At 34.7% G+C, this 25,687-nt stretch overlaps 1 protein-coding gene across 1 annotated transcript in view; it reads left to right on the top strand.

The window, feature by feature from the left end:
- Nucleotides 1–5,006: 5,006 nt before the first annotated feature.
- TMPRSS15 (transmembrane serine protease 15) overlaps nt 5,007–25,687 on the top strand; it is a gene marked incomplete at its 3' end in the record, with an annotated part of 51,539 nt that continues 30,858 nt past the window's right edge. The window contains exons 1-10 of the mRNA XM_029085406.1: nt 5,007–5,151; nt 7,494–7,624; nt 7,927–7,994; nt 8,854–8,898; nt 11,201–11,343; nt 13,073–13,117; nt 15,530–15,574; nt 15,935–15,970; nt 17,965–18,084; nt 23,702–23,810. Of these exons, the coding sequence (XP_028941239.1) occupies nt 5,007–5,151; nt 7,494–7,624; nt 7,927–7,994; nt 8,854–8,898; nt 11,201–11,343; nt 13,073–13,117; nt 15,530–15,574; nt 15,935–15,970; nt 17,965–18,084; nt 23,702–23,810 (887 nt within the window). The remainder of the gene's footprint in view (nt 5,152–7,493; nt 7,625–7,926; nt 7,995–8,853; nt 8,899–11,200; nt 11,344–13,072; nt 13,118–15,529; nt 15,575–15,934; nt 15,971–17,964; nt 18,085–23,701; nt 23,811–25,687) is intronic.

Below are 25,687 nucleotides of genomic sequence, written 5' to 3'. Positions count from 1 at the left end.
TTCAGTGTTATCAGTTAAAACTCTGATTCTTTCCCATGTATGCCGTACCTGTTCCTGCCTTGTCCTATTTACTTGTCACAGAGAAATTTGCATTGGCATGCTCTTTTCATTACTCACATGGTTCATGCTGTTTTCTGTTTTCTTCTCTTGTCAGCCTCCACTAAATAATGTTTTATCTGTTGATTGCTATTATCTTCACTTTGTTCCTATGATCCACACCTTTTTTCTCCTAATAATAAGGGGGAATATATGGGTACATCTATGGGTGCAAAACTAGCTAACTAATTCAATATGACTAAGTAACTTATTTTCTGTATGGAAGGCATCATATTACAACTCACCTAATTTTAACTACCTAAAAATTATAAATTTGTGATGTTTCTTTAGTCAATGAAGGACTGACTGCCTCCAGAAGAGAAATCTTCCCCTCACTGTTAGATCTCTAAAGTTAGGTGAAAGTTTTCCTTTACTCTCAGTGCTAACTGCTAGCTCTGTGATTACTTCTGCTGACGTATATTGGACTCATCAACGGATTTCTTTTCCGGATACTCTTAATCTGTCCCACTTTTTCTTACAATCTATTTAGAAACACATCTCTGATTCTGAATTAAAATAGGATTCTCTGAATTAAAATCAGATTCTCTGATTCTGTGTTGGGAACTGCAGGAAAGTATGTGAATGTTGATCTGCAGCTATGCAAAGTCACACAAAATATTGAGTAATCTGGAAAAGAACCTCAGTGCTATCCTGTGGAATCTTTCTGGGTGTGCTTAGACAGGGGAAGTTTTTATTGTGTTGGTGTTGGGGTTCTTTTTCAGGGTTGTTGTTGGTGGTGGTGGTGGTTGGTTGGGTTTTGTTGGTTTTTTTTAAAGTCTTCCTCCAAATGGTGGGAAGTTAATACATTCTGCTTTTTCTTTCTGAACAATATTTTTTTTTTTTTTTTTTTTTTTTTACCAAACCAGTTTGAAGAATTACAACTGCTAATGACAGCAGTGCATTTTTAATTACTTTCCTGATATGGATCGATTAACGTGGAGACAGATTAGTTCCCAGCAATCCACTTGGATAATTTCATTGAACAGTTAATTTTAATCCATATTTCTGAGCCCTCTTCAAGCTTTGTATAAAATCCATGGGGGTTTTATGCTTTTTTCTTCCTTTTTATTATAAGCTTATTGGAAGTTCAGAATTTAATTAAATTGTGAATGTATGAAACAGTATAGATATTAGCTCATGTGATAGGAATCTAAAACTCCTCAGAACCCTTTGTCAGAGTTTCAGTATGGTCTTTCATATAAAGTAAAAGTATCAGTTGCTTAATTGCATTCAGTTACTTATTACTGTATTGTTTTGCACATTACACATCCCATCTGGTAATAATCACTCCTAGGAAATATTTCTTGTCAGGTGTGTATGTGAAAGTTCTTCGTTATTGTCTTAGAGCAAATACCCTTCTCAGATGAGTTCATGAGCAGATCTTTCCACTACCAGTAAATCTTCTAATGTGATGAGACATACCAGACATCAACTCAGAGATGTTAACAATGTTATTTGAATATATACTTAGACCCCCAGTTTGGGGAATGCTTAAGGACTGAAGGCAGATATCAGTGTCCAGTTCCCTTCTCTATCTTCCCACCTCCTACATACCTTAGCTTAACAGAGACCTACATTAACTAGACCTCCGAGCAGTTATACTTATAGGACCCTGAAACCAGGTTGGGTTTTTGGTTTAGTTTTGGAGGATTTTGTTTGTTTAGTTTGGTTGGTTGGTTGGCTCAAACTGTATGACTTCGGGGGGAAAATTGAGGCATTGTTCCTTCATATCTTTCACTTTACTAAAATACAGGTCTTTCTAAATTTGTTCAACATCTTTGTACAACATAGTTTTTTCATCATCTCTGGTCCAATTTAAAGAGAAGAAAATTCCTCATTGTTACATCTTTAATACTGTATGCAATTTTAAAATTTTATGATCTTGTCTAAGAACTTCAGGATAAGAAATACCATCCTAGAAAACTGAAGATTCAGCAAGTCCTCCAAGTTGGATTATCTTGGAAATGGGCAATAACAGGGTGTATGCAATGACTATGTAGTCTTCTGCTAACTCATGACGACTCTGTCAAGCTATGTCTTGCTGGGTCAGATATACTTGAGAAGATATTTGAAGATAAAATAACACATTAGTGATATATATTATGCCACTCTTAGTCACAGAAACACAGAATCATAGGGGTTGAAAGGGACCATTTTACTGAGAACTTGTGCTTCTGTATGAGCTCCCTTTTAAACTTCTCTTTATGATGCTATAGTAAAAATAAGCTCATAGTCTGTTTCTGCACTTTCACTGCAGATCCATTCATTTGGTTTCCTGCATCCCTTTTTGGAAGTCTAGCAAAAGGGACAACTCACTGAGACATCTGAAAACAGCTGCCATAAGAAAACTGATTTTCATTTCATCTTTATCGGGGAGGACAAGTCTGTGTAGTTAACCAAAACATTTTCCCACAGATAGCTATCTTGGATAGCAATAGAATGTCAGGCTTTAGGTATGTTTGGGACAGACTAGGTATGAGAGGAATTACCTGAACACAATATCACCTCCTTCTGTGTCAGCAATCTTTTCACCCTGTGCTGGAGACTGATCGAACAAGAAAATGAAAACAGCCCAATAAGGCTATAAAATCTATGGAGCTGCAGATGTAGATGCAATATAAACAATTTAAATTACAAATCTGTTAGGCTTCTACCATGGCAATGACTTATTTCTTTAAAAATAACCTGATCTCATATTTCACTAGTATGACTATAGAAATAATTTCAAAAATTATCAATTATCAATAAGTTGCCATATTTCTCTTGTTTTGAACACATTAATAAAGTATTTGCTTTGTAGCATTTAAACAATTTTTAAATCATGGTATAATTTTTCTATCATACAGTTCACAAGTGGTATCATAAACCTAGAGCTTAGAAAATAACATGAAACTGATTTCATTAGTTTCCCATTTGCACATTTTTGCCAATAGAATTGAACAACTCAGTTTATGGTGATTTTCTCCAGTAAACAATTTCTGCACTACAGGATTTTCTTGACCTGTGAATACTCACAGCTTACACTAGATGGGAATTCTCTCTAATTTTATAGTAATTTTAGTTAATGCTCACTCTTTTCCTGAATGGATCACACTGTTTCATTAGTTTAGTCATGTAGCAAACCAACCAAATCAAACTTTCAAGAGTCTTATCAGTCTACAGAAGAAATACAAGTGAAAAATAAACTTTAGAATTATAATAAAAAAAAAAAAATACATCTAATACTGCAGAAAGAAAATGAACAGGAAGACAAGTAACTAAATGAGGAATAAAAAAGTAGAAGCAAGTGAGATCCATGGCCGGAGGGAAGTTTGCAGTTACAGGACATACTTATCATTGAGAGATATAGAAATGGACTGATAGAAACCTCGTAAAGTTCAGCCAAGTTCAACAAGAACAAAGTCCTGAATCTAGGATGGAATAACCCTATGTACCAGTACTGGCTGGGGGCTGACAAGCTGGTATAGGAGTCTAATTGCTGTCTTCAGCTTCCTAAGGGATGATTGCAGCTCATAATAGTATAGACTATATGTTACAAACAAATGAATTAACCACCTCACTCTTAATTACTATCAGCTCAGTGTCTTGGGCTTGCCTACTAGTCCTGGTTAGCATGACCTTGTTTCCAGCTGCAGTTGTTTAACAAATGAGTTCATTTGTAGGAGTCACAACTCCAATTGGAGACTACCTATGCTGTTATGTCCTCAGCCAAACTGTAATCAATATTATTTTGATTTGGAGTACTTTATATCTGACCAGTTGTGCTGTAGATTCTTTCAAATAGCTCAGTTTTCAAAGACAGAGAACTGCTATGTCATCCAAGAGTCTTACTTAAAGCCTTTCTAATTTCTTCCCAATTTTTATTATCTCAATTTCTGTCAATTTACAGATAGCTAGAGGGTCTCTCTTCCAAAGATTGACTCAGACAAGTTTCCCTTTCCTTTTATAGGTGGGAATACAGCTGGTTTGCTCAGATTCTCCAGTTCCATAAGGAGAGTTGAGGAATGTCATACCATAAATCTGGATTTAGGACCTCTAATCCAGAGTCAAAAACAGTAGCTTAAAGGACACAAAACATAAAATCAGTATGACTTTATTCTTCTGGAGCTGATTCACTCAAAAGTTTTGACAGATTAAATTTGTAACAAAATGTTTTGGCCTGATTGGTACATTGTTTAATTTACTCTTGCTTTAATAAGGACACAGTGTTGGCCATCCACAATGTTTTAACTTTATCAAGGGCTTGCATGGCACATTTATGCCTGGCAAGAAAGGATAAAACAAGCATACAATTCATAATGTCTTCTCTAGTTAGTCCTCCAGATATGTGGTCAAAGAACCACGCCTTACAAAGATTAAATTTGTCCTGTTGAATTACAGTTCGGTGCTGAAAACAGTGGTGAACTATGGCATAGTACTAGAAAACTCATTTTCCAGCATTTCCTATATACATAAAGTTGCTTTTAAAGAAACTTTTTAAGCAGAATGATGAAAGATACGGCTTTCACTGTTGTCTTCATAACTACGCTTGTGAAGAATTATGAAAAACACTGTATAAACAGTAAATCTGACAGCAGTATTTTATGTTAATTTTCACTTTAAAATATCAAATTACAAGAAATAGTGCGAATCCAGTGACCAGCCTTACATTTCTGTAGTTTTTCTTATTCTTTATCTGAGACATAATCTGAAGTTATTTCTTTCTGAAGAGATTTCTTTTCTTTGTATTTGTGTATCTTGTGCATGAATATGACTGTTCAATAAAGCTATAAAAACCTATGTCAATGAAGTTTTATGATGTAATTAATTTACAAGCATCTCCTATAAATATCTGTTCATGTGGATTATTGCCCTCCTTTTCAGTTGTGTCTTTTGTCAGTCCTTAATTCATACAAGCTTTCAAGACAGAAATGAAGCTGAAAAAATCATCTGATAAGAAATATGTTCCTCTTAGTTACTATGAAATTTTGTTTGCTTCTCTGCTTGCAGTTTTTGTATGTGTTTGTGTTGGACTGATTGTACTTTCATGGTTATCGGTCCAGGAGTTAGAACGAGGTAAGTAGCCAACCTTTAACTTTTCAGGAGTTCTTCTGTAGAAGTTCAGACTTTGAAGCCAATGGTGTCATTTTAATTATATTTCACATTTCATGCTATGCTTTTATACTGTCTGGGAGAAATTGCGTTTTGGAGAGTTTTTTTAATATTTTCCTCCTCTTCTTCACTGGAAATTGTTTTGAATAAAATAGGCAATAATACAAGCATTTGAAGCAGGCCCTGAAGCCATAGAAAAGATTTTTCATAAAGCTTTGGTTATTCAATTGAATTTATCAACTAGAAAAGGTAATATACCAAATTGTGAATTTTTGCTTTTTTCTCCATGTATGAGGTTTGACTCAAAGATATTGATAATCCACTGAAGTCTGTGGAGAGCTTTAGGTGTTCTACATCTCTTGTAATCTTTTCATTTTTTTATAAAAAAATATTATTTTAAAGTAATCTATTGGTGTGAGAGAGATCCTACATTAGACAGTCAGCTCCCAGCCTTATGTAAAGTTAAGGTAACCTAATTCTTAATATTTAGCCAATGCTCAGAATGTGACAGGATCATGCTATTGATACTCAAAGTAAACCAGATTAGAAAAAACAATGTAGAATGTTTTTTAAATTGATCTGAAATTTTAGTTTAAATATCCTGTGGATATATGTTGACTGTGCATAAGACCACACCTGGAGTACTGTGTCCGATTCTGGGCTCCCCAGTACATGAGACACATGGAGCTACTGGAGAGAGTCCAGTGAAGGACTGATGAGATTGTGGAGTCTCCATCCTTGGAGGTATTCAAAAGCTGTCTGGTCATGGTCCTGGCCAACTGGCTGTAGGTGACCCTGCTTGAGCAGCGAGGTTAGACCAGATGACATCCAGAGCTCTCTTCTAACCTCGACCCTTTTGTGACCTAGATTTTTGATTTTAAGGAAATGTATTTAGGTCTATGGAGCCCTCATAGCTAATAGCAAAAAGACATTTTGAAATGGAGTGAAGGAAACAGGTTAGGCAAAAGGTTCAATAAAGATTTTTTCATTATCGTGATTTTTGTAGCTGAAAAATTAATTCTGATAAATTGAAGTTTTTGATGCCTTCGTTAATCATACTATTTCATACTGAAACACATGAAGACTAAACTAGTTGTAAGCCATATTAAAAAAAAAAACCACTGTTTTGTCAGAATATTCTTGTTTATTTTATTACTTGTTATTGTTTTTCATTTAAGATTTTAAAACTTGTGCTCCCTACTGAGTTTCTTATTGCATCCAGTTAGAGACAAGGCTTTAAATTAATTTCTTAGGTTTTAGAGGATGAATAGGCAACAATTTAATCATCTACAAATAATAATTACAAAACATTTTAAAAAATTGTATTTGGCATATAACAAAAAAAAAAGGTCTTTGTTATTTGGGAACATTTGTTTAAACAGATTTGCAACTGTTGTAAGGATAAATGGTCTTCAAAGAAGCTCAAAGTAGACTGCTGTTACTAGTTGATAGTAGCAAATTAGTGTCACTAGGCTGTGCCTTTCATCACAAGTTGTTTATTAAAGTATTTATTAGTTGTCTGCTTTTGAATGTTAGTGCCTTCAAGCACAACCTAAAAATATCACTGGTACTGTAACTGGTAAGCAAAAGGCATTTTCTATCAACCACATTAATTCAAGTCTTATCTGAAAATTTCCAGTGTTACACAGTCAGGAAATATTTTTTATGCATAATGAACTGCTTTATGCATACCTCATATACTGTAACATATTAAAAACCAAGATTAATTTTTCAGTAAGGACCAGTTATCTAATTTCCTCATAAATCGTCACAGCATTTCATGCATGTAATGGTAAGAAAGGTCAGGTCAAAAATAATTTAACTAGTCTGACAGTAGTGTTTCCAGTGCTGTCATCAAAAATAGAGTACATTTATATAAAAAGTGCACAGCATTTAATACAGAAAGTGTGAAGTGTAATTCTTAATGTTTTTAATCTAGAACACACAGAAAAATCATAATTCAGTAACTATCATTCTTCCTATGTATCTTTGTCCCTTATGTTAGACATAACTGGACACAACATTGTCCCCTTTATCCATTCACAGTGCTATTACAAAACAGCATTTAAAATAGAATTGAAAGTAATGAGAACCAAGGAGAAACAGTATTCATAAAAATATGTTCACAGTTGTAACTATCATAAACATTGAAAAATGTCTATCACTTTTTAAAATCACCACTAGGCAAAACATCTCTGATTAGAAAGCCAAACAGAAAGCTAAACGTTATTGTATTGATCTAATGCAATGTTTTTCTTTTATTTCTATATAATTCAAAACATTGAGTTTTATTTTCAATTATCTAGCTGAAGCAGATGGGAATACTCATGTCTACATGGGAACATTTAGAATACTCTCTGGGACATCATTCATTTCTTCTTTACAAAACAGATCTTCAGCTGATTTCAAAGTCCTTGCCTTTGATGTTGAACAATTGGTAAGAACCTATCAGTCTTTGGTTAATTCAAGAGTGTGTGGTAGGTACACTAATTCCCTAACATGACCTGCTCTTGATGGCTATTTTCTTCCTCCAAAATGAGATATTTCAGGACCTAATCCTGGTCAGAACTCAATATATTCCTTATTTGTGAAAATCAGTGAAGCATCAAAGAAAAAGTTTGCTTCTGTAGTCTAGATTCAGGAAGGAAAAGTTATTTAGTATTAAATCCATGAATGCAGTGTGCAGCTGGGTGTATTTGTAATTACTGTATTGGTTCATGATTTCTTTTCTCCATATAGATACAACAAGTCTTTCAAGCAAGTGATCTGAAAAACAAATTTGAGAGATGTGAAATTTCCCAGTTCAAGTAAGTACAGCTTAGGTAAACTTTGCAAATAAATGTCAGAAATCCTCACAGCTATTTCTCTCTGGAGCGTTTACCTTATTTTTCAAGAGATCCTTGGAAACATCCTATGTTATTGCTTTCACATCTTCTGTCTTGCAAGTGCTGCTGTGGGAAGTTTGACATCAATGTCTTTCCTTGGGCAAACTTTTTTCTTGAACTCCCGTATGTCCATGCCTTGACCAAACCAGTGAGTCTGAGCCCTAAGACCAACTCACAAAACTTCTATACTTTAAAGAATTGCTAAAATATCCTTTTTTTCTTTTTTTTTTTCTCCCCAAGGCTTATTAGTTGTGCTATGTTTGCAGGGTTGCTGCCCCTCGCCATCTAAAAGAAAATTCAGGTTAGAGATCTGCTGGCATAGTTTGAGATGAACGAAAATACACTCATATGTCCCTATGGATGTGGATCCACTTAATGCGTATTCCTTAGAGTGTTAGCTAATGAGGCTGTCACTTGACATGAGGTAAAGCTGCACCCTGTGTGTCCTAGAGAGTCCATAAAATAGATACAGTAAGACCTGTTTCATTTATTAAGGCTTGTTTGATCTCATTTTTCAATATCCTATTTTGTTGATGGTTCTATGAAAGGATAGCTGTCAAAAAAGTCCAGTAAATGAAGTGAGGCCTGTAGTGTTAATTCCACCTGCACTGATTTAATAAGGTCCTGATTCAGCAAAACACTTGTAATATTGTCCCTCATTATTAAACGGTATAAACATTATAAAAGAACATGCTTTTATCCTATCCACAACGTTATAAACTCGAGGGGAATCATATGCTTTTGTGTTGTAGGTTTTTTTATTATTGTTTTTTTTCTACAGGAAAGCTGAAGACGACCATGCAAAATTCAAGAAGTCAGAGACTGGGTAAATGCATATGACAAAGTTTACTTAAAATATGGGCAAGACACAATTATACTATTAATTTATTTTTTTTTTTTCCTGTGGACAGTGAATAGATAAACAAATACATCTTTAGAGATTGGATAAGGCCCTCTAAAGAGCATATGAAGGTTCAACACATATCTTTACTCCAAAATCATCCTTTAGAATTAGAAGGAAAAAAATTTGCAATACGCCTTGGGACTGTCAATTTAGAAAAAAAATGGGAAAGGTAAGGACAGTGAAGTAGGTAGGAAACTAACTAGAAAGGAAAGGATAGCAATTTGTGCTAAGCATGCTTGTGCAAAGTTTTTAGATTGGGGGCTAGATCTCACATTATCATCAGTAGATTAATTGCTGAATAAAGAAAGGTCTGATGACACATCATGATAGGTAAGAACAAAACAGGACAAAATTTAGACTCCAGAACTAGAAGACCTTGAGAAATGAATTATACAATTATTTGTCTTATAGGTGAGTTAATAAAATTAGAAAAGTGCACATTATATGACAACAGATGATACAACTCTGTGATTCTGTGATACCGATTGTTCTTTTGATATGAATGTTTTCTGTAAATATATATATTGGATAAATATTCAGAGGAGATAGTTCAGTTGCATGACTGTGCTTGCAAAAGCAAAATGGATTATAAGCCAACCGTGAATACATGTATATTGAAAATGGGAAGTGTATTTGAATTACAGCAATATTTTCATTGGAATGGTGAGGGCATAAACCTTATTAGTTAGAAAGGTGGAGTATGATCACTTTATGAAGGCTTTTAGGACAACCAGGGAATGAAGCACACAGCGGTAGGAGTAGGTCACTTCCAGGTTTTTTGTCCTTGTGAAGGTAGATCAAATCAGCACAATTTGGTTTCTGCACATAGAATGGGACTATTCTCATCAAATTTAAGGCATGAAGGATGGAGATGTCTCTGAGCTAGTTGCTCAAGACTCTAGGCTTGTGATGGGTTTTTCAATTTTTCTTATATGGTTAATTTAGATGCCTTTTTTAGGAGAAGATCAATTATGGCAAATAAGAGTTTATTTCTTTCTGTCAGGTACAATGGGAATCTAGATATCTGCATTGTAAAAATCTATATTGGGTAAAACTAATTCCACCCGTGTATCTTGATACAAATACCATGGAAATCACAGAAAATCTGATGTCAGTGAATGTTGGATCTGGTTTTTGATACATCAGTAAGGATCTGTCTTCATTTCTGCTTTGAAATAATACTTGGAATATTACTTTGTCTTGGAAATTATTTTCTGGTTGGCTCTTTTCATTTAAAAAGTGTTTACCCCTTTGGGCACTCTCCTTGTTATTTCACCCTTGAAACTCTGCTGAGTCACAAGGATAGCAATAAAAGCTTTTGTTTGCTCAGCATGGCCTAGAGGTTATCAGAAACATGTAAGAAATTAAAGAAGAGAGTTTTTCCATATATTGCAAACTGCAAACTCTGCTCAGCAAAATGACAGGATTAATCACCCCTTATCAAAAAGCACTGCTGACTCAGTTGCAATTGAGTAGTATAAATGCTTAAGAATAAAATCTTTGCACTTAAATTTAAGTAAATGGAGAAAAACTTTATCTTTAACAAGTGTCATACTTTGACACTACCTTAATCTAGCTACAAATATAAAAATTAATAGTTGTACCTAGAAGGGATAGGAGAGAGTGAACAGATAACATTGGATAAAATTCAGGTTCCATAGAAGGTAAATGTAGTTTAACCACTGATTTCAAAGTATCTGTGTTTTCAGCCATTATCTTTTCCTTTTGAGAATCTGGGCAGTCACACAGCAGTTCCTCACAGATGCAGAATCCACGGGTGATGTTTGCTTTATAGAGGTGATCAGTTTGTATTATATTTTTGTAACATTAATATATTATATAATTTTCACAACACTTCAAGGTTTACCATGAATATTTTAGAGTTTAAACTAGAAGACCAGTTAGATAACAATAAACCTACTTCTCCCTTAGTTATTCAAATTCAGTTCCATTGCAGCAATTGATAGGAATGTTGTTTTGGTTTTTTCCACAATAAAAATAAGAGTAGATCAAGAAAAAAACCTGTTTCTCCAAGTTTCAAACCTACCTGAAAATTAAGAGCTGCTTCTTTATGTGTCATCTTTGCCAGCCAAAACTTAAAGTTACTCTCACTTTGCAAACCAAACCTGTGTTGGAATTAATTATTGTCTAGATGATAAGTCATATATCAGATTTATTTCATTAGCTTGTGTAACTAATAATCTTCTCTGTTTTGTATTGTTAGTGTTGTTGTGATCTTCAACCTTTATTTTACCCAGATGTTAACAGTTGAGAAAGTAAAAACCGAGCTGGTTTTGGGTATCAGTGCAAATAAAACTAATCTTACCCAGACTTTGAAAATTGATGTGAACAGCATACAAGTCACAGGTAATGCTAGTAAACAATTTTTTTTTTTTCTATATATAAGTCTTTGAGAACTACAGGTAACAAGAATTAAAACTCTGGCTCCCAAAGAGCAAAGGGGTTGTTACTTATGCTCATGGGTGTCCTCCTTCCCTATTACAGAACTTTCAATAGCAGCTGAAAGAACCTTTTACCACCTTGCCAATTAGAAAGTATGAGTCAGCATTGTGTGTGTTCACTAAGGAGGGAGTAAAGGGAAAATGTAGTGACTTTCCAGTAAAAACCACTCAATTTCATCTCTTTTATGTAGCATAATGTCTGTAATTTTTTTTTCCTCAAATTAAAGCAATTAAGCCCCAACTGTGTTGTTTCATATGTAAGTGCAATTATCATTTAGTTTTGCTCAAGAATAAGGAAAAGGGCTCAGCCTCACAGTGATTGAAGACTGATTTGTTGCAAAGATATCAGTAAGAACAACAAACTGAATACAGACTGTGGCTTCTGGACAAGTAAGCCCAAAGAATTGACTTCATCTTCCTCTAAAGCTTAGGTAAAATGTAAATGGAAAAAAAAAAAAAAAAAAAAAGTGGCTTTAAAGACTAAGTAGTTTTAAATTTTGCAAATATAGAAATATAGTGATTTTATGTAAGCAACAGAAAATTTATCAAAAACTAAGTGGAAGCCCAACGAGATCAATTGTTTTTTCCTCAGTAAGCTTTTATCCTCACTGAGGAGGAGGATAAAAAGTAATTTGAATCCTTTGAAGTGGAAGTTGATTAACTAGCATTTGAAGACCTGCTGGAGATACTCTTAAGTAGTAACTGATTGCTTTAAGAGGGGTGGGATATCTGGTGTACAATACCTCTTACTCTGTTCTAAAAGGTGCGGTTTTTTGCTAGGTACTTCAGATATTCAAAGGCTAAATTCAGAGTCTTTACATTTTTATTTCTCTTTACTACATGCATCACACATAAGAAGTTGTTCCAAATAATTGCACATCACTGTGAAATGTGATTGCTCATTATACTTCAAAAATGCTGCCAAAGAAAATTATGAAGAGCTTTTTAAAAGGTTGCATATCTATTGATGAACTTTGAAGTAGTCAAGCTTTTCTTGCTATGGATCATTAAAATGTCTTTTTTTTTTTTTTTTCACATGGGATATCATCTTTCTATTCCATCAGGAATGTTTCAATAAATAACTGTAACTAATTAACAATCATAATCATATATGTTACTTTTACACCCTATATCTCAGTATGTTCTGCGAGAGAAGTTTTATTCCTTTTTCAGAGAGGGAGGGCACTACAACACAGTTGTGACTTGCTTGAAATCACAATTTTCACAGTGATTAAAAGTAGCATTATTTCTTGCAAATTATCTCACTTTAATTTTGACTCATTTATCTGATCTATACACTGTTCTTTAACACACCAGTGCTCTAAAAATCTCCATAATATAAAAAGTGTCAAGACAGAGATTTCCCAGATGAAGACATTTTATGTGAAAAACAATGAATAGGAATTAAGGATTGAAAAGGATTAATGTAGAACTTTCCTCCTTAAGAAGATCATAGAAATTGAGAAAAGGCTGGGAACAAGGTGAGACGGTCAAAAGGAGAGAAGTGGGACACTACTAGTGATCCAAAGAGAATATTCACAGCTGATTTTTATTTTTTTTTAACTTTCTCTGCATTGTGTAAAACTAGATCCTGTCTTATAGAAGGAGTTTATAATGAACTTGCTTTCTTCCAGTAGCTGCTGAAAATCTTACTACAATGATGCCTCTAACTTCATCAGGTCAGTATCTTTCATAAAACAGAAACTATTTTTTGCTACCAGTACAACTTGAAGGAAAGTAAAACTTGCTGTTCAGCTGGTATAACTTAGTAAATCTGCCTTGGCTGTAGTTAGGGCTTGACTGCTAGGGTCCATTCAGTGATAGTTGGCCACCATTCATTGTTTCTGACCATTTGAGAAAGCAGCGATCTAAAGTCTGTACAAAAGCTTTAAGAGCTTAATTAGTGGATCAAAACAAAAAATAGAGTCTCCATCAACCAGCTCAGTCCCAAGCTGAAGTTTTTGTAAATTTAGGCAGGTAGATGAGGCTGGGGAGTCCTACTCTCATGCTGTGGTTACCAATATACTGAGCAATGTTGATTGACAGATTTTTCTTCCACTATTACTTATGTCTTACAACGGTAGGATATGAAACAAACACAATTCCTTGGTCTCACAAATTCACTGAGTACAAACCTGACAAAAGTCAGTCAGAAGCTGAATAATACAGTAGGTGCCTTGTAGCACTAAATGCAGGTAGAGTCGTTGCATACAAACTGCATACAAATTATCACATACAAATTCTCCAGGGCAAGGTACCAGACCAACAGCTTCATACAATTTATGTGAGCTAGAGAAATGCACCTATAAATATAGGAGCCATGTATTTGTTGATAATCTAATCACAGCCATAACAATGAAAGAGTTATTATTGGTCTAGTTACAGGCCTACTAAGTTGTATAGTCCAAAGTGTACAATTACTGTAGCTTATTCCCAATGATACAGTTAAAACTGCTAACATACAAATTTTATTCTATCTATCACTTCCTCCAGTATGCTATCTCAATGCTTTCCTGAGTTCTAAGTTCAGTGTTGCTAATCATCCCCAAGAAGAAATTGGGAGGTGGAGGGGAAGTGCCAGAAGAAGGGGGAAGGGAGTTGGGAGTTGTCAGCACCCCGGGCTGGAATGGGGAAAAATGTTCCTGGTGTGGATTCTTTACCCCAAGTCTTGAGTCTTCTTGGGGTCATTTTTGTATGTTTGCTAACACTGTCATCTTCCTTGTTCTTTTTGTTTCAGTCCAAATCCCATGATATATGCAAGTTTTACCATATATGGTATATTTACTTCTGCTGGCTGCTTGGGTTTTGTCTCTCTTGATCCTAAAACCATCCTTATCCACCTTACATGTTGCTTGAGTGAGCTCACACAGTAAATGACCACTTGTGATTTGTGTTTATACCACTGATGCCTCTGTTACTGTCCTATGCTTTCCTTTCATGGCTTTTGCTGTCAACTTGTGTGTGCATTTTTGGGAGTGCCTCTAACAGTCTCTCTTTTTTTTTTTTTTTTTTTTTAACAGTTTCAAGACACATCTTCCTGATAATTGCTTTAGTAGAACTGCTTGCTTATGCATGCACCCATGTTTTAGGTCTTTGAATGTTTCATTCCTGACAAAAAAGTGATCCCTTAGAAACTATATAGACAGATATGTAGGCAGATACCTATAACACTTTGGAAACTACTGTGCAGCTATGAATGAAGCTTCCTTCTCTGAATGTAGCTGTGTGAGAACCATCCTTCCAGCTGTACCTTCCCAGCACCTTTTGCTGGGCTTTCCTTTTTCTCTGCCAGAGGAACTGTGTCCTCAAATTTGCTGACATAGAATGCTCTGTAATCCATTTAATAGAAAATAGCCTAGCTTAATTTAATAGTGTGTGCTAAATCAGCAAGTTTTGATAGAAAATCCTCGTGCAAGTTTGTGCACTAGTAGGTCTGGGCCAGCAGGAACAGCTAACAAAAGTAAGTCTGTGATGGCAAATGATCAGCAACTTCTGCCAGCAAAACTGATAGGTGACAAACTATAGAGAAGACCTTACTACATCTCTCACTTTATTCCTTCTGGCCCTTCATCTTACAAAGTAAGGCATGGGATCTATTAACTATAGTGACATGGGGATCTTTTTCAGCTAAGGGTATCATCATCCTACTCATATATTTGAGTCTTAGTGTAGAAAGTGAAAATAGTAAACAGGGATGCTAATGAAAATTCAGATGAAATAAAAAGAGTAATTGGGAGATGGAAATTCCAGGAGCATCCTCAGCCATTGTTATTAAAAACACTACTAACTGGAAATTGTGTTGGAGCAATCACAAAGAAGCAATCTGTTTTTCTAGAGTATTTTGCAGTTCACTATCACTAATACAAATCTACTTATGTTAGGCATTTGTTCATGTGTAAATATGTGTACACACAGGTATGTATGTATTCCTGTATGTAAATACAGAAATATTAGATAGATTTAAGGCTCCTCTAATCACACTGCTGATTTGTTGAACAATGTTATTTATGAAAGAAAATGTTATTTATAAGAAAATGTACATATACCTTTTAGTACTAATATTAAAGTTGTCATAACTTGTCTTGTTTCAGCAAATCCCATGAGCCTAATTACAAGCTCCCCGACATCAACTTCAGGTCAGAATTTTGACATGTAAGGGGATGACAAGAAACCATTGCTGTTATTTTAATGGGAAAAAAAACCCAAAAGTCTTTTGAAGTTACTGAAAAACATGTGACTAGACCTAAAAGAGTGAGATTTAAAATACACTTGGGTTCCACATTATTTTTCCTGTTTATTGTGTCATTTGACCTTCAGGATCAAACCACTCAAGCTGATGTTACCATATCATTACCTAAGCCAGGGTTTGGGAATACAGCAAATAATGCAGATAGAGCAGACTAGCTGCTGCTTAGTTCTGCCCAAGCAACTGCAGAGGTGGTCCCAGAAAACAAGAAGTAGAGTTCTAACTTTGGGTTGTGTTTGCCCAGGTTCAGGACAACTCACCACAAGGAAGTCCTCAACAACTGCAGGTAGGTAACTACGTATGGGGAGAAGCAGGGAGGTTATATGAAACAGTCTGAGATGTTAGAACTGCACTGTTTGTGTACAGTCTTTTCTCTCATCATTCAATTCTAGCATCCAATTTCTACAAAACACACAATATGCGGGTTTACCTTTGATTTGATTAAAGAGACGTCTTCAAAGAAAAGGAAAGGGACTTCTAAGACTGTACATTCTACAAAAATGGTATACGTGTTGTGTATATTGATATATATATTGACACTCATACTGACTGCTCATTTTTGTTCCCTATTATTTCTTGGGGGTTTTTGAAAAAAAAAAAAAAATCAACCTAACAAAAACTGTTAGCACCAACTCTCATATACCTTCCAATGAACAGAAAGCCAAAGCTGTCTGAATCTTTTAAATCCTTCCCTAGCATTGTTAAATTGTGAAATACATATGAAATTTATAAGCATTTTCAAAGGGGTCAAATGTATTTACTGACTTTTTTAAAAATTTAGTATAGTAATCACATTGCAATTTAGGATAATTTGCTGTTTAAAAAAAAAAAAAAAAAGTCAAAATATTTTCTAGAAAATGTTAATTTATTTCTCTCCAGTAGGTGGCAATGCTGTTTAGTTTTCTGAGTTGAAGACTAAAACTAGAATTTACCATGTCTTATGTAAACAATATTTTCTTGCCTATGGGGCTTGTGCAAAGCATATTCCTAGATTATTGGCTGGGGTTTTGTTCTGTGTCTAGAATGCACAGTTTTGTTTTTGCTTACCTGTGACAATTCATTCACTGGCACTGTATCACCTCCAACACTTGACTGAAGTATGTTTGGTTTGCTTCAGTTGCCAACTGGATGCAAAATGGCAGCTCTTTTGCTTTATGCTGCCTGCATTGCTAACACTGAAATTGTTTTGGAAAGTACTTTGAAATGCTACAATACATCCAAACCAATTTCAGTCTTTGTCACTTCTACTGATATACAATATCATACAAGATTTTACTTCATCTGATTACAGAACTAACAGTTTCATGAAAAAATAAACCAAATAATAATGGTTAAAGGCTCCAAGATCAGTTTTATGAATTAGTGGGTTTTTTTCCTTTTTACATAAGAAATTTTGACCTTTTACAGTAAGCACTTACTGAAGTAAAGGAACTATGCGAATAGTGCAAGGTGAAGAATTTCCATAGAATTTAATGCAATTTTCAAGAATTTTGAAATTAGTGGTTATCCAAATCTTATTTTAGCTGCATGATTTTGTTCACTTTAATAGGACCTACTTGGATTATACAGATGTCTAAGACTAAAACCACCTAAAGACTAAAAGAGCATATTTGCAGTGGGTGAACATTTGTGCGCTAGGAAAATACTATTACTGAGATTCCACAATTTTAAAAATATGCCCAAATTTTTGCAGAAATTTGCTCTGAACTTATAAATTTAATTTGCAAATCTGAAAAGAATAAGGTTTCTGATATTCCTGGTATTTTGAAATCCAATTTTAAAGGCTTTCATTTTCAATATATGCTGGTTAAAAAATATGATTCTTTAGTATGATGAAGAGGAACATTGTGGTGTGTTGAAGTTGAAGAAATTAAATTTAATTGTATTCAACTAAAACCAGATATTTTTCACTGTTATTTAAAACAAAGTACAGTTTTCTCATGTTATTCAATCACAGGATATTGGAAAATGTCATTTATCATATTGCATAAAGTAGTTTACTTGGGTAGAGGAAGGAAATGGGTGTTCACGGAAATTTTATTCCAGTCATACTTCAAGTTTGGTTCAAAAAATATGTCAATTCTGAGAACTTCATTCTATGCCAAATTTATCTTTTCAGCATGTGATATTTCATTCCAGGCTTCCAAAAATGTAGTTTTATAAACACAATAGAGTGCTTGATTTGATTTGTGCTAGAGTAACCAGAGGTAAGTAAATTTTCCTTTGTAATGAAAGTGCTTTACTGCTGTGCAGTTATTACTGTTGTCCTAATTATTTCAGCTGAGTGTTTGCCACCTGCTGAACTTTGCGATGATGGTGTAACCTGCATTAGAAAAGATTTATTTTGTGATGGAGTCTTGGACTGCCTGGATGGTTCAGATGAATCTGAAAAAAAATGTGGTAAGAATGAAAACCACTGTAACTCAGTCTTTTTAAACATAGTTAAATCTGTCATTAGTTTGTAAACAGTTTATAGGCAATAAACCACACAGTGAAGCCCAAATCAGTTCTACTAAAAATAATAGCAAGAATTATTGTTATAATCTTTATCTTGTAAATGGAAACAATTTTCTTTACAATTCTCATTAATGAAGAATATGCTCAATAAATAATAAAGAAATATTAAAATCTGGCTATATTAACATAAAATAATATAGAAAATATTGGTTACTATATAAATATTAATAATATAAGTAAATAAAATCTAAATTTTAAAATTATATTTTATATTAAGGTGTGTACCAATTATATAAAATAATTTTCTTCTCAAATACATTAAAATTATGACACTATACAGATATAAAGTCATACTACCTAGTATCAGAAACCACCTAGTGGCATAAGAATATAATCATGCAGAACACTATAAACAGCTTTTCCCACGTTACTATGTACACTCAGATACCTTGATATTGTACATCCAGAAATTTAGATGGGGAGCAGGGGGAGTGGGCAGTGGTGCCATTTTTCAGCCACGGTAGGCAAGTGTGACTGCTGCCACAGTGGGATGGAGGCCTAGCAAGAGCTCCAACTGCTTGTTGGCCACCTACCTGCATCTCACTACACTGAGGGCTAGGGAATGGGAGAGTCTGTATGACTCTGACACAAATGTTTGAATTGGTGGCACCACAGTGAGACATGCAAGAGGATGATTTGAAAGTCTGAACAAGGGGCTTTAGGTGGCCCTGCTTCAGCAGAGGTTCGGACCAGATGACCTCCAGAGGTCCCTTCCAATGTCAACCCTCCTGTGATTCTCTGAAAATCTTACAAAACTGCAACCTGATTGGTTTTTAGCAGAAAAAGTGTATATCCTTCAGTGCCAGTGAGTTTGTCTGCCTTAATCTGACTGCCTAGTTTCCCTGAGCACCTTTTTGTGCAGAGCAGCCACGGCTCCATGTAGCAGTGAACACTGTGAAATTGTACTAAGGAGTCTGGCTATGTTACTGTTTACCAAAGCGTGTGTAGCTATTTGGTGAGGATGCATGCATGTTAATGTTTGCAATTGATCCTCATGGTCTCAGCTCTCAGTTGACTAAGCATGTAGATTTTTTTTATTTTTTTCAGAGAGAACTTTACAAATGTTTTAGAAGTTGAGGCAATTAACTCCCTGAGTGTTTTGTTTGTTTGTTTATTTTTTCAATATAGACTTTGGTGCTAGAAATCTGGAAAGATTATTTCCCTTCTGCTGTGACAACAGCTTTCTGAGCTTTCCTTAGAATAACAGCCAGGGCAGTCCGGTCCGAGATTTCAGATTGTAAAATGCTGGGCTCTGGTTTAAAAGCAAACAAGCAAGTCAAAGACAATTTTTTTTCTAAAGAATCTGCAAGCCTGATTCTGAAGGCTGATGACATGCTGACCCCTTCTGCCAGAAGTGGAATTTTCTTCAGAAAAAAAAAAAGTGAATTGTAGACCTGCCCATTACCTGCATTTTTCTGACTGCAACCAACTCAGAAGGGAGACAGCTGAACTTTTTGGGTAAAATGTCCATCACAATACTTCCATAGAATATCCACTGAAACACATTCAAATATCTATTTAGCATAGGAGCTGCATTTAGCTGGATCATAACAATGATGGCAATGAGCAGGTCCCACTATAGTTGAGGCAATCAGAAGGTCCTAAAGTAGCCTCAGTTGAAATTCTGTTCCACTGCAAGCATTAAGGTAGCACAACCCCAAAGAATTATTCATTCATTCATTTCTACCATCATACTGTTGTTTTGAGATATGGATTTTCTTTGGCATATTTGTTCATTTTATTGTATTTTATTTTAGGTATAAGTAAATAAAAATTGCAGATCCTTATAGTTAAAAAGTAATATTATACATGTCATAAAAATCAATACTTTTTATTACTATAGATTATTAATTCTGAGTTTACAAGTTTTACTCACATTTTATTAAAGATATTACAGTCAGACCTGTTATATAGGACAGAATTTAATTGATATCCATACATTGGTAGATACAGACAAAAATAAGCTCACCTACTTGCAGTCAAGCTATATGGATATGACTCAGCTATGCCCTGGAGGCTACACAGTAGTTTAAGTTACGAATTGTGCTTGTATAGAGTTCTCCAACTAAGGCACAGCTTCTTAGGCACATGGTATTTGGATTTGATTTGCATCTCTCCCTGAATCTCTACCAAATATAAGTTACAAATGCCCTGCTCCTCTGTAACTCAGGATATTATTTCCTAATCAGCATTTGAACAGCCACTAGAGTAATAACTGACCTTGAAATTTCAGGAATATTCATACAGGATTGTCATAAAGAAACTAGCTACAGTTACAGTCCACTTCAGGGAGCTGGATGATTTGCCCCTATTCATCTTCACTGATGCCTGGTATTTCCAAGCAATTCATTCAGTTACTGTTAGTTTCACAGTTTCAGCTCATAACCTTACCGAAATACAATTCTGGCTGGAGGACAAATTGTTGCTCTATGACTGTTATGTTACTTTTTCGGTCTTAAAATTTTCCATCCAAAAACTCATAGCTTTTCTAAATTTATATATTTAGGTTTCTTAGCAGGCTTTGCAAGAACAGTGGAACGAGTGGCAATAAGCGTGTTTGGAATACCTGCCAATTTTTCCACCTCTTTGATTTTTCATCTATGTCCCATCCCTAGAGTAACTGAATACAGTCATATAAAAGCTAAAATTGCCTAGATTTTCACAAGTGTTTTGAGGTTTCACAATGAGATTTACAGCCAATTCATTATTTGTGCTACAAGTATTGTTGCACACAATGGAGTTGCTGTCCCTTAAAAAACTTGGTTTGTTCCTTTTTATCACAATTATTATTTTCTCTGGTACTTCTTATTTTAGAATATGTTACTGGTTTTAAAACATAGGATACAAGGATGAATTTTAATAGTCTCTTCCTGCATTAGACAGAATTCAGTAAAGTCTCAGAGTCTCGGTAGAGATTCAGGCAACTGAACACCTTCATTGTTTTAGATTTATTGATTAAAATTACCTTGAAAGGTTTGTTTCTGTCTCTGCAGTGCAGTGCAGTAACAAAAGGCATTGCAAGAGTGCAGTTAGCAATTTCAGTGAAAGGGTCTCTAGAGAAATGTGAAAGTTCTAACAGCATCTATTAATAATGGCTGGCATTGCTGAAAAGCAGCCATGTAGCACATAAGTGTAAGGAAAGAGAAACTGGAGGCTGATCCCAGGAGGTGTTACTCTCTGCAGGCTGTCTTTGCAACTTCTAATATGTCTAGGCTAACTTTTTGTGAATAGCTACCTCAAAGCATCACTACAGTACAGAGAGGTTAAGCATATGTAAACCAGGACATGATGTACTGACCTTGACAGAGAAAGCCCTGTCAAGTGAAATATGTGAGCTTGATTTGATCAGTTTGGGGAGCTTCTCCCTGCAATTCAAGGATTACAGGACTAAGCCCTCCTAACGTGCCCTGTATGCAACTTAAGTAAATAGAAATGGACAGCAAGATGCATGCTGGAGAAGCAGTGTAAGTAGTTGCTACAAAAGATGTCTATTGTCTCATTAGGAGAACAACTGAGACTTTTCTGAGGGCTCCAGGAGGAGGTAGGAATGTAATGACTTCTATGACCCTGCCCACCTTTGACCACAGTTGCCTCCTCCCTGCAATGAGGAAGCACTGGGAGGTTCTTCAGAGAAACAGGACCAGTCCCAGCTCTCTTCCTGCTCATTCCTGAGATACTAAACACTGACTGACTATTGCTAAGCTGTGGATGAGCAGCTTAAGGACTTTTGCCTGAATCATTCTGTCCTATTTAGTTACTCACTGTCTCTTAAGGGATAAGAAGAAACAAATAAAATGAAACAAGAAGAACAGAAAGGAATGATTTATAAGAACAAACTTTTGTCATTAATTTTGTTAGAACAGTATGCTATATCTCTTTTTATTAGTGCCAGTGGTATAAACTCCTGTTCAGATCAGGATGTGTCTTGCTAACCACTTTTTAATAATACCACTTTTTTATACACTTCATTAATAACAAGCTGGGCACTTTCCTTCTTCTCACACTGATTTTATTCTTCACAAAGGAAAATAGTTGTAAATATTAACCTACTGGTAAGGACGGGAAACATGAATTAAAATGAACAGAAAGTACTTCTATACCAATACCCAGCTTTAAAGCTTTAGCCTATTATGATAAAAATGATATTAAAAGTAGAAACTCTCTCATTCATGGACCTTTTTTCTGTTTATTTAAAATCTTATGTGTTCTGTTTTCCTCTGAAAGGTCATGAAGATTGCAAAAAGGAATATGTTTCTATTCCAGCTCATGCTTTAGACTTATCATTGTTAGTGAAGTTCATTCTTCACAGTCTTTATTAACAGTGCATACCTGAGCCTAACTGAAACAAATCTTAATTTTTAAGTTGTGTTTGCTACAGTCATAGTCACAAAGAATTTTACACTTTTAAATTGAACAGACAAGGAACCTTGATTTATCATTTTATATATCATTTCCAAGAGGAGGACTACGCTCAATAAAATTTCCATTTAATTTTCAATATGATTGATTATTCATAATTTGGATAGTCATTATAGGTATGATTTCATTTTTGATGTTAATGAAAAGCTCTATCTAATTTCTGGCTCAAATTGATGAACTTGTCCTTACCTCTCTAGATAACCATATATGGTACTTATTTTATGCTTATTTGAAAGCTGTATGGTGCTTACCGAAAAACTGGAGAAAACCACCATCAGATAGATTCCTAATATAATGTTCAAGCGATGGAGTAAAAGCTTCAATAGTGCTTCAGTGTCTGCTGAAAAAAAATAACTCTACACGAATTAGCATTTCCCATCTTACTGAGGCTTAAAAACACATTTTTTTAAAAAATAACGGGTTTTTAAACTGAAGAACATGCATAAAGTGGAATAGCAGCACCAAGGGAAAAAATAATAAAAGCTTTTTGAAAAAATATATGATGGTGGATGACATTTACTTCAGATGAATGAATTTGATAGCTGGTAGGAAACTTGGGATATCCACTCATCTCTTTGAATACTTAGTAATATATAAGGCGAGGAAGTAGGAAGCTCATAAAAGCAGAGATAGCAATAGTCTACAGTATCCCTTCTTGCTTTTATTCACATGATGTCAATTTTTTTTCTGGTAGTGCAAACATTTTCCTGATGTAAAGTAGCTATAGATAAGAACTGTTAAGGCAAGATCCTTGAGAAAGAGAGTTGGAGTAGTTTAATCCAACTGTTGGATTTGAATTATTTGGATTGGTTTAGACTAGTTTGGATTAGTCAGTTTCTAATTTAAAAGTTAATTATCTGTATTGTTTTTCATCTCACATAGTACTTTGAGATCAAATAATTATACGAATTATAAATGGGATTAAGCTGTTAGTGTTTTTTTACTTTGTCTTCCCATTGTTGCTTACAAAGCATTTCCAAGGTAATACATGTAAACCAATAGCTAAGGTCACTTTCATTTTGGCTCTGATTCTGTTTTTCAAATGGTATTTTGACAAATGTTTCTCATTTTATCTTTACAGCTGCAGTTTGTGATGGAAAATTTATGTTGACTGATTCCTCTGGGTCTTTTCACTCTATGAATTATCCAAAACCCTATAATGCAAATATTGTTTGCCAATGGATTATACTGTAAGCCATTTTCCAATAATTTTCTACCTAATATTCTTTTTTATTATGAGGTGATGTTGTTTCCTGTACATCAACCTTATGTCATTTTTTTGTATTCCCAAATACCTCAGCATGGAAAATATGTAATAGTATTTTCTCCTTTGTATTTATGTAACTTTTCCTTAAAGACTTGCATGCCTAAAACCCCTAAGCATATAAAAAATTTTCCCACTTACAAAAATTCTTAGGCATGATTTTAAGAAATCTTGTGTATTATATGCATCTATAGGAAAATATTTGTAAGCTCAAAATAAATCAAATAACTCAAAATAATTGCAAGATATTTGTTTCAAAGTATTACAGTAAATACTAGTCTTTAGTGTCCTGGGTTTGGTTAGGATGTAGTTAATTGTTCACAGGAAACTGGAAGGAGAGCACTTGGGGCAGTTGACCCAAATGGGCCAAAGGAGGGTATTCAATATCATGTGACATCATGCTCAGTATTTAAACATGGGAAGCCCCAAGAAAGGGGAAAATTGTTGTCTGGGAGCAGGCTGGGAGTTGGGCGGTGAGCCATTTGGTACCATGTATTATTTGTATTGTATTTTCTTTCATTAGTATTGGTTTTGTTATTGTTTGGTGTTGTTTTCCTCTTCCCTTACCATCCTAGTGAACTGCTTTTGTCTTGACCCATGAGCCCCTTTATTTATATTTCCTCCTCCCCAACCCAAAGGGGTGAGGGAGATTAGCAAGCGTCTGTGGTTAAAACACCACATTTAGGTAATGTTTTTTTATGAAAATAACTGTTACTAACAGATGTAATTTTCAAGAATTCTCTTGTCATTGCATTCATCTAGGAGTTAACAACACCTGTGCTCCGAAGTCATTTAAGAATACATTTTAAAAGTGCATGAGTATCATTTGATGTAATAGCACTCAATGCCTTTTAAGCCCTAGGCACAAGAAGTGGAATTTGTTTAATCAAGGATACATACCTACACAGAGAGACAGCTATTTGACTTTGACACTTAGGTCAACTTCATAAGTCAGGGAGAAAAAAATATAGCCATAGTAGCTGATAAATACCCTAAAGCACACATCTAAAATAAATTAGATTATTGCAAGTTGGAAGCTCCTAAAAATTTCCTACAACAACTACCAATTTGAAAGTTACTGGTTTGAAAAGCAGAAATTCTTATTATGGCTTTGTAATAATGACCATTCTTTGATTCTGTGAAGTATTAATTTTGTACAAGAGTTTCAAGGGGATTAAGGAGATGCCTTTAAAATTGGGTAAGATTTGGACCTCTATTCCCAAGGCTTCTTTGAAAGTGCTATCCTTTGAGTTTGTTCAGGACTTTCATCTTTGCATTGCCACTTCAGAAAAAAGTCGTAGTTTCCCTTCTGTTTAGTGCATTTATTCTTTCTTATCTTCAGGAATACTATTCACCAATAGTTACTGGCTCTACCTGGCTTTAAAATATAGGTGTATCACAGGAACAGCACAAGATTGTATCCTTAAGAGTGTAAGCCTGACCCATTGCTCAGTCCCTGGTGTTGCAGAATTTGAGCATGATAAATAATCTTGTCTCAGGTGCACTACTTCCTTCTAAACTTAATTTTGCTTCAAATGCTGCTATAGCTGCAAGAAGCATTGTGTTAGATAGATGACTATACTAGGTATGTAGCTAAGAAAAGCTTAATTTTGGAAAGAATCGTGAGTAATTGCAAATAATATAGTAGAGTTGCTACAGATTTGTGTAATTACAGATTGATCAGTGACAAAAACAACCATCTGGTTTTATTTTCCACTTATCTGCTTTAAAAAAAATCTGTCAACACTGACAGTAAAGGCCTGAAAAATTCAATGTGATACTCAAATTTTATCTCCCTTCTGA

Source organism: Antrostomus carolinensis, unplaced genomic scaffold, assembly GCF_000700745.2.
Source record: "Antrostomus carolinensis isolate BGI_N321 unplaced genomic scaffold, ASM70074v2 scaffold10566, whole genome shotgun sequence".
Classification (NCBI taxonomy): Eukaryota; Metazoa; Chordata; class Aves; order Caprimulgiformes; family Caprimulgidae; genus Antrostomus; species Antrostomus carolinensis.
Note: the sequence above shows the minus strand (reverse complement) of the source record. Positions and strands in the feature narration are given on the sequence as shown.